Source organism: Fulmarus glacialis, unplaced genomic scaffold (assembly GCF_000690835.1).
Source record: "Fulmarus glacialis isolate BGI_N327 unplaced genomic scaffold, ASM69083v1 scaffold9134, whole genome shotgun sequence".
In the NCBI taxonomy this organism is placed as follows: domain Eukaryota; kingdom Metazoa; phylum Chordata; class Aves; order Procellariiformes; family Procellariidae; genus Fulmarus; species Fulmarus glacialis.
The window spans coordinates 10,607-19,446 of NW_009207369.1; the positions used below are offsets into that span (position 1 = coordinate 10,607).

The 8,840-nt window shown below is 44.4% G+C and overlaps 1 protein-coding gene across 2 annotated transcripts; it reads left to right on the plus strand.

Moving 5' to 3' along the window:
- Positions 1-843: 843 nt before the first annotated feature.
- On the plus strand, positions 844-6,857 carry LRRC8A (leucine rich repeat containing 8 family, member A). Of its 2 annotated transcripts, XM_009576070.1 has the most exons (3): positions 844-1,012; positions 1,064-3,000; positions 6,355-6,857. In XM_009576070.1, the coding sequence occupies exons 1-3, from the start codon at positions 844-846 to the stop codon at positions 6,628-6,630; spliced, it is 2,382 nt and encodes a 793-aa protein (XP_009574365.1). In that variant the 3' UTR covers positions 6,631-6,857. The 2 variants fall into 2 exon arrangements, with proteins under 2 accessions (XP_009574365.1, XP_009574364.1); XM_009576069.1 differs by having other exon boundaries at positions 844-3,000.
- The last annotated feature ends 1,983 nt before the right edge of the window (positions 6,858-8,840 follow it).

The following is an 8,840-nucleotide window of genomic DNA, read 5'->3' on the forward strand; positions in this document are numbered from 1 at the left end:
GCTGAGATGAACTCTAGGTGGGAGTGGTTGGTCAGGGAAGGGAATTCTTCTTTTAAGTATGTTTCCCCCTTCCTCTACTTCTGAAGTAAATAAGACAAAGAGCAGCAGTTAAAGGATTTCAGTACTGAATCTATCAGAGGGCAAGTAACTAATCTTTCCTTGGAGAATTAGTAGGGGGAAGCCAAAACTACTTAGATGGAAGGAAAAGTCATGATATCGGGCAACTTTTGTTCTCTTTTCCAGCTTGCTTTATCAATGTGATGTTGAGTTCCATCAATGAAGTGGTTCTAGGAAATATAACTGTATTGTATGTAAATCCTCTTCCTTGCCCCTGCAGTTTGAGAACCGCACAAATGCAGAATTATTATTTTCTAGCTCTGTAAAAACAGTAACAAACTCGTGACGTCTATGCTCTGTGTGTGGATTTTATCACTTCTAACAGTGTGGGCAAACTCCTTCATCTGTGAAATAAAATCCCTAGATAAAACAGTAAACTTCCAAATAATGGTCTGGCCGTGGTAGTTTAAGTCTGTCCTGTGAGCTTTCTTTAAGTGTGACTGTCTTGCCCCACAGACTGCTAATGATAAGTACCAGTTCTGATATTTTGTGATAAGTCATCTGTCAGGGAAGATGCAACAAACTAACTTCACAGTCTCAGCTGTAGCAAATTACTCACAGGAAGCCTCATTCAGTTGTCTCCAAGTGACTTGAAATTGGGCCTCGGCTGATTCCAGTCTTGCTGTGTCAGTGCTTAAAACATGAGTTTCCTGATGCCCTCTTGAAAAGCAGAACAAAACAGTTTAAGCTAGTAATGCCTGCTTCTGGTTTCCTTTCAGGTGAATCATGATTCCAGTCACTGAATTGCGCTACTTTGCTGACACTCAGCCAGCATACCGCATCCTGAAGCCATGGTGGGACGTCTTCACGGACTACATTTCCATAGTGATGTTGATGATTGCAGTGTTCGGAGGGACGCTTCAGGTCACCCAGGACAAAATGATTTGTTTGCCCTGTAAATGGGTTACCAAAGACTCTTGCAATGACTCAGTCAGAGGTTGGACAGCTGCAACCCCAGAGCGTACCTACTATAACTCTAGTCTTGTTCCCTCCACTGATACAGGGCCTACGGGGATCCGATATGATCTGGACCGGCACCAGTATAACTATGTGGATGCAGTGTGTTATGAGAACCGTCTTCACTGGTTTGCCAAGTATTTTCCTTATCTGGTGCTGCTACATACTCTCATCTTCCTGGCTTGTAGCAACTTCTGGTTCAAATTCCCAAGGACCAGCTCCAAGCTGGAGCATTTTGTGTCTATTTTGCTTAAGTGTTTTGACTCTCCGTGGACTACAAGGGCATTATCTGAGACAGTGGTGGAGGAGAGTGATACCAAGCCAGCATTTGGGAAAATGAATGGCTCCATGGACAAGAAATCCTCCACAGTCAGTGAGGATGTGGAAGCCACTGTTCCCATGCTGCAGAGAACAAAGTCTCGAATTGAGCAAGGGATTGTGGACCGGTCTGAGACTGGCGTCTTGGACAAAAAGGAAGGTGAACAGGCCAAAGCACTTTTTGAGAAAGTGAAAAAGTTCCGCACGCATGTGGAAGAGGGAGATATAGTTTATCGTCTGTACATGAGACAGACCATCATCAAAGTGATCAAGTTCATTCTGATCATTTGCTATACTGTTTACTATGTCAACAACATAACATTTGACGTTGACTGTAAAGTGGACATTGAGAGCTTGACTGGCTACAGGATGTACCGCTGTGCTCATCCTTTGGCCACTCTCTTCAAAATCTTGGCGTCTTTCTACATCAGTTTGGTGATAGTCTATGGCTTGATCTGCATGTACACACTCTGGTGGATGCTGAGGAGATCACTCAAGAAATACTCCTTTGAGTCCATCCGGGAGGAGAGCAGTTACAGTGACATTCCTGATGTGAAAAATGACTTTGCTTTTATGCTCCATCTGATTGATCAGTATGACCCCCTGTACTCCAAGCGCTTTGCTGTCTTTCTGTCAGAGGTGAGTGAGAACAAACTGCGGCAGCTGAACCTCAACAATGAGTGGACTTTGGAGAAGCTGCGCCAGAGGATCACCAAGAACTCCCAGGATAAGCTGGAACTGCATCTTTTCATGTTGAGTGTCATTCCTGACACGGTCTTTGACCTCATTGAGCTGGAGGTCTTGAAGCTGGAGCTTATCCCCGATGTCACTATTCCCCCAAGCATTGCTCAGCTCACCAGCCTTAAGGAACTGTGGCTCTACCACACAGCTGCCAAAATTGAGGCTCCAGCCCTTGCCTTCTTGAGGGAGAATTTAAAATCTCTCCACATCAAGTTCACAGACATCAAGGAGATTCCTCTTTGGATTTATAGCCTGAAGACACTAGAGGAGCTTCATCTGACAGGGAATTTGAGTGCTGAAAACAACCGGTACATTGTGATAGATGGATTGAGGGAGCTGAAGAGGCTGAAGGTGTTAAGGTTGAAGAGTAATCTCACCAAGCTGCCACAGGTGGTGACAGATGTTGGTGTGCATCTTCAGAAGCTTTCCATCAACAATGAGGGCACCAAACTCATTGTTCTCAACAGCCTTAAGAAAATGGTCAACTTGACAGAGCTTGAGCTGATCCGTTGTGACTTGGAACGCATTCCTCACTCTATCTTTAGCCTCCACAATCTGCAGGAGATAGACTTGAAGGACAATAACTTAAAGACCATTGAGGAAATCATCAGCTTCCAGCACTTACATCGTCTCACTTGCCTTAAATTGTGGTACAACCACATTGCCTACATCCCCATGCAAATAGGCAACCTAACCAATTTAGAGCGCCTTTACCTGAATCGTAACAAGATAGAAAAGATCCCTACCCAGCTCTTCTATTGCCGAAAACTTCGGTATTTGGATCTCAGTCACAATAACTTGACTTCCATACCGCCAGACGTTGGACTTCTTCAAAACCTGCAGAACCTAGCTGTGACAGCCAACAGGGTAAGTGAGCAAGGAGCTGAGCATTCCATCTGGCACTTCTGTTATCTGTGTGATTAAACACGCTACAATGGTGTGTGAAATACTCCTGGCACTGCCATTCTATTTAAATTCTGAAGCTTATGTTTCTCTCTGAGGGGTTTATCTAAAGCGAAACATTGCAAATAACTCCAGGGGCGAGCCTTTCTTGAACAGTCCTTGTTCTGTAGCATTTCCTCTCTTAACATTGAAACTGCTTCTAAGTGGCAATTGGAGGCTGTTGAAATCCTGCCTGTCAGTTGTTTCTCTGCAGTTGGAAGCTTGTAGTCTCTAGCTTGACATTAGTTTTGGGCTTAAAATGGAGGTCTGAGAAACTGTAGTCTTAACCTAGAACTATGCACTTAAGCCTATGTACTTCAGCCATGTACATACACTATGGCAGCAGCCATCTAGGGTGTGTAATTGTGTGGCTTACAGCTTTGCTTATTGTACTTTGCATTTCCAGTGAATACCCCATAGTTTGGTCTTGCAAGCATGCACTTTTTGTGAGAAGTTGGATACGGACAGACTTACGAAAAATGGTTCTTAAGCTCTCACTTTTTAAAATGCATTGTCTCGTTCCACAAAGGTGACTTTGGAGAGAGCAAAGCAATCTTCTGCAGTGTCCTTGCTCAGGGCTGAGTGAACTAAACCAGGTTTGTTGCTGGCAGTCAGTTAGATGTGAAAGTGTGGACTGTGGCAATGCCTTGACTTTCAGAGGGGAGGAAGTATGGTGGCACCTCAGTATGATGGCTGAGGGTTTCCTTTGCAATCCCAGATAGGTTAAGTCTAAGCCTTACCTGTCTAAGTCTAAGTGCAGAGCAGGTTAGAGGGGATGCCCAAGAATGCTATGTTGCCCGATTACCCCAAGTTGTTTCTTGGCTTCTGTTGGTCGGCGTTTATTTGCTTAACGCAAACAGTATCCATGTTTTTTTCCTGAATCTCTGTTCATGTGTTTGGGATTAAGGAGACTCCATTTACCATGTATCACAAAGATCAGTCTGTGACTGCACAGACTGATGTGCTGAGCTGAATGTCTTGTTGAAGCTTTCATTCATCTGTCTGCAAATTCCTGGGAGGCTCTTGCTCTTGGAGTTTATTACCACCTGAAGTTGCAAAAGGCTCTAATGTAACTACAAATTCCAGACAGATCTAATTAGTGGCTTCTGGGTTCTTCTGGGAACGTGCAGCAGAATTGTCCCGCAACAGTCCTAGTTTTCACTGTCATATATCAAGATCCTTACTGCTATTGGCAAGATGTGTTCATAACTGAACACTCCCAGATTGCCTGTGAGAGGCAGACAGAGCAGCTCTAGTATGGTTTGGCTTTTCACAGAGGAAACACGCTCATATCAAGTATTTAATTGCTAATGCAGATCAGTATTACACAGGGTTCCTAAAACCCCAGCCAGCATTTTTGAAGTTAGTGTCTGAACGTTCAAGTCTGAAGAGTAACGGCAGACAAGCGGCAGCCATTCAGCTATTCCAGTTTAGTGGCTGTTCACTCAGTTTTCCCAGCACTAACAGACTGGGTGGCTGTGCATCTGTTTGTATGGGTGGCTTAAACTCTGGTAAACTTCATGGTATGCACACACCATTTCCTATTAAGTTAAAAGCCAAAATATTTTCTGAGGGCAAGCGGGGCTGATATGGGCAGTTTCTGAGGATGACATTAAGCAAAGATGAGGGAGTTTTAAAGATTCTTAAGCTACTGTTCAGAACTGGGATAATTCTGTACCATTTGTCTTCTGGCAACCTTCCTAGCACAGCTTCCTGAGGGTTAATCTGCAATGTATCCTCTGCAGTCTTGGGGTGGAGCCTCTCTTGGATGAAAAGGAGTTACAGGCAGCTCCATTTTCTGCAGCACAGTGTGGCACCACCCATTTCTCTCTGAAAAAAACGCTAATGCAACAGGAAGGCTGGAGCAGCCTTTGCTCCAGTGTGTTCTGAAGCAAAAGGTGGTGAGGACCCAGTGAAACAGCTAAGCTGTTTGTATCCTCTGCAGGTGCCTGGGCAAAGCTACAGTTGCCCTGGGGCTCTGACAGCCCGGTTACTTACAGTGAACGGTGACAGCAAGAAACATAAGGACTGGTAGGCTGGCATTTCCCAAGGCCAGGAATTATCTCAAATGTCCTCTCCTAGCTCAGCAGTCTTAGCAAATAGAGACTTCTGGAGTTGGCTGGTACCAGTGTACCATTCTCGGAAGCAGGCTGTATTATAGCACATTGTTTCCTTCCTAAACCAATACTTGTCCCTTAAATAACACTATTATTTTCAAGAGTCTGTGATCATTTGATTGCATGTTGCTGTTTGCAAAATGCTTGACAGTACCAGTAACAATGACTGAATTGAACCATCTTTAATTGGTCTGGTCTTGTCTTGGCTTTTCCTTGGACTCTGTCTCATTCAGAACTGATTACAGTCTGATTTAGCCATGAATGATGTCATGCATAACTTAAGTTTTAAAAAGGATACGGTTGCATTTAAAGGCAAATGATAGCCTCCAAGATGAGACTTTGAATTACGGAGAGAATACTGAATTGCTACATCTAGTTCATAGCCCAGTGTTTGTTAAACCTTAGCCATATTGTTTTCCTAGAAATTCTTTGGGAGGACTGGACTATTGAAAGGCTTTACTAGAAATAAGCCTTATTAAACTAGTGACTCATGCATACATGAAGGTGGTAGTGGGAAAGCTAACAGCTGGTGGCTTCATTTTTTTTTTTTTTTTGTTGCATTTTGGCACTGTCAAAAACCCCTGTGCTTTGGAGCCTAGAAAGTCCTTGCAACATTTCAAAGCCCTAGAGAAATGATGAAGGAATAGCCCTAGTTCTCAGGGCCTGGAGATCGTACCCACATAGCCTCTGCTCTTATTACAGCAAAACTTAGGAGTACTGACTAAATCCAGTCTTTATTGTGTTCAGTATAATACCAATTGTACAATGGCTACTTAAAGCAAAGGGGCTATGATCCAGGGTTTGGGATGGAAAGAAGCTAATACTGATGGGAGCATGTGACAGTATAGGCCAGCTGTGAGCAGGTTTCTGGTCCTCTAATCCTGTCCTTGGTGATGTCTTCTGCTTTAGCCAGCATCACTGGTGATCTTCTGTAACTAATGCAATAGTGCCTGAAAGAGGAATCCGTACAATCATGGTGTAGTGACTTTTACTTCGGGAACAGTCCTTATGGTGGAAAGCAGGAGCTCACTCAAGGGAGAAGTGTATGATCAAAAACAAGTGCTCTGTAAAACCTTGAAGCGTTGTGTGGGCTTGTTGGTCTCTTATGAGTGTGTGTCCTGTTTGCTTGTGACTTTGCCTATGATTGATTTCTTTTTTTCAGATTGAGAGTCTCCCACCAGAGCTGTTCCAGTGCAGGAAGCTGAGAACCTTGAACCTGGGAAACAATGTGCTGCAGTCACTTCCATCCCGGGTTGGAGAGCTGACAAATCTGTCGCAGATAGAGCTACGAGGGAACCGCTTGGAGTGCCTGCCTGTGGAGCTGGGAGAATGTCCTCTGCTGAAACGCAGTGGGCTTGTGGTAGAGGAGGACCTGTTCAACACACTGCCCTTGGAAGTCAAAGAGCGGCTGTGGAGGGCAGACAAAGAGCAAGCTTGAAGCCCTGGAAAAAAGGGAAAAGTCTCTGACCAACTAGAAGGAAACAAAAGGCCATTCCAGTCCCCTTTTCCCCAGGTCCTCCCCTTTCTCCCTTCCCATCACTATCAGACTAGCCAAGGAGTCCCTGAACAAACATGACTCTGAATGAGGTGGTTTCTTGCCTCAGATGCAGGATGGGGGAAGCTTGGGATCAGGATGAGGATCAAGACAGATTAGTCGGCCTCTGAGCAAGGGCCAGTGGGAGTAAGAGGTGTTGCTGTTCTGGACAGGAAGTGGGGTGAGGTGGATGGTGCTGGTGAGAAGAAATGACCTTTGAGTGGAGGAGAAAATGAAATGTGGGGATTGCTGCATTGCTCCAAATGGGGCTTATACGTGTCAGGGACTGAGAGTGTCCAGTGTCCTGCAAGCAAAGATCAAGAGACTAGGAAACCTCTTGAACCTCCATCTCTTTCTGTGACACCTGGTACTGTTCCCCTCTGACTCAGAGATTCAGTCAGTGAGGCCCCACAGTGGGGTGGGATAGGATACAGACAGCTGATTTTATCTAGATGCTGGCATTAGGATTTGGGGGATAAACTTATCTCAGACATCAGCTTGAATGCAGGATCCTTTTTTTTTTTTTTTTTTTTACCAATTGTCTTTTCCCTTTGCACTCCATACTTTTTCCTCTGCCCCTGGAGAAGGAACCAAACCCCCCAAAGTCTTATCTGCTCATTTAAGATTGCACTATTTTTGCACAAGTCACTTGTGCCGATGAGTAGATCACATAGCATCCTTCTCCAGCTGATGTGCTGGAGGCACTAACTGACCTAATTCCAGAGCTTTAGCCTGTTCTGAAATGGATGGTTATAGTGCAAGTGGGAGAAAGATCTGGATAAAAAGCAGTCGGACTGTCTAATGTACTCTCCCAGAAGCGTTGAGTTGCTTCAGAATCTGGCTTTTAAAGTTTTTAAACTACTTTTAAATTCTTGGTATTTTGTCACGTATCAAATATGAACATACAACTGGCCAGTGTGTCGGGGTGTCTCCTGGGGTTGGTGGGGTTAGTAAAGAGGAACACTCGGGTTTCCTCTGCACCTCTTGGCCCTCCCCCCCATTAAGTTGTTAGATGCTTTGCCAGTGTTTTTCATGAACGTAGTCTACAGAGCTGCTTGATTCTTCTTCTCTGTTGTCCTCCTTGGTTTAACAGCTGTCAGTTCCTGTTACACCTCTTGACCTAAATAAGAGGCTAATGCTGATTGAACTTGGTGCTGGAAAAGAAACCTGTCCTCCTATTTCTTCCCCCTTTTCATTCCTTCAGTGTTAAGGAGCAGTATGAGAATCCTCTGTGGACTGAGCTCCTCTGGATCCCTGGGACAGAGCAGTCTTTATTGAAACAAGTCTGACCTGTTTGGTATTGTTTTACAAAAAAACCAACTTACTGCACTGGCAAAAGTAGATAACTGGTAATAGCTACTGATAATCGTGTCCTTAAGGTGGGGTGGTTAAGGTATGCCTACAATACACCCTAAGTCTGCTCTTTTCCATCAGAAGGAAGAGGAGGCTCAAGGACCTGCAGGTCCTGGTTGTAATACTCTGCATCAGACCAACAGGTTGGCTCCAAGGTGGAGTGCTGCAAGCTGAGGCATGAGAAGTTTGGAGGCCTCCCATGCGTACAAAAGGGGGAAGCTGCAGCCATCTCCAAAGTGGTTCCTGGCAAGCTGCCAGTGAATGCCCTGGCTTAGCAAATCGTGGTGATCCCTTCGATGTTGGGGCAATAAGGCACGCTATGGCTTTCTTCATCAGATGTAAGATATGAATATATACACTAAACATGCTGAAACCATGAACAATGTTAACTGGGCTCTGGATTTGTTGATGTTCAGATGCTTAAATAAAGCTACATTAAAATCCAGGAGATCTGTTTATAAAACTGCTTTTAAGAAAGATGTAAATTCTGCCTCCCTTAGTCCATTCATTATGAAAAGCTTAAACAGTCCAGGGAATAATATAATTAAATCTCTTTATCTGGAAGGCAAGGTACTGTAAAAGCTCTTGTTTCTAACAGGGTTAGTGTCTTGAAATTGTGTTAGAGTTGGGACCACTGCAGAAAGGATGGGGAAGTGTTGATGCTGATGCTTCTTGCATTGTACTCGTTCTATTTGCACAAGCATTTTGGATAAACGGAGAGGGCAGAAATTCCTAGGTGGGCTTAATGCTTAAGTAAAGCA

Bases quoted from the DNA above. Each gene is read 5' to 3' on its own strand.
- LRRC8A (XM_009576069.1), top strand. From the start codon at position 844: ATGATTCCAGTCACTGAATTGCGCTACTTTGCTGACACTCAGCCAGCA. The intron at 3,001-6,354 runs GTAAGTGAGCAA...TCTTTTTTTCAG, and splicing joins TAGCTGTGACAGCCAACAGG to ATTGAGAGTCTCCCACCAGA.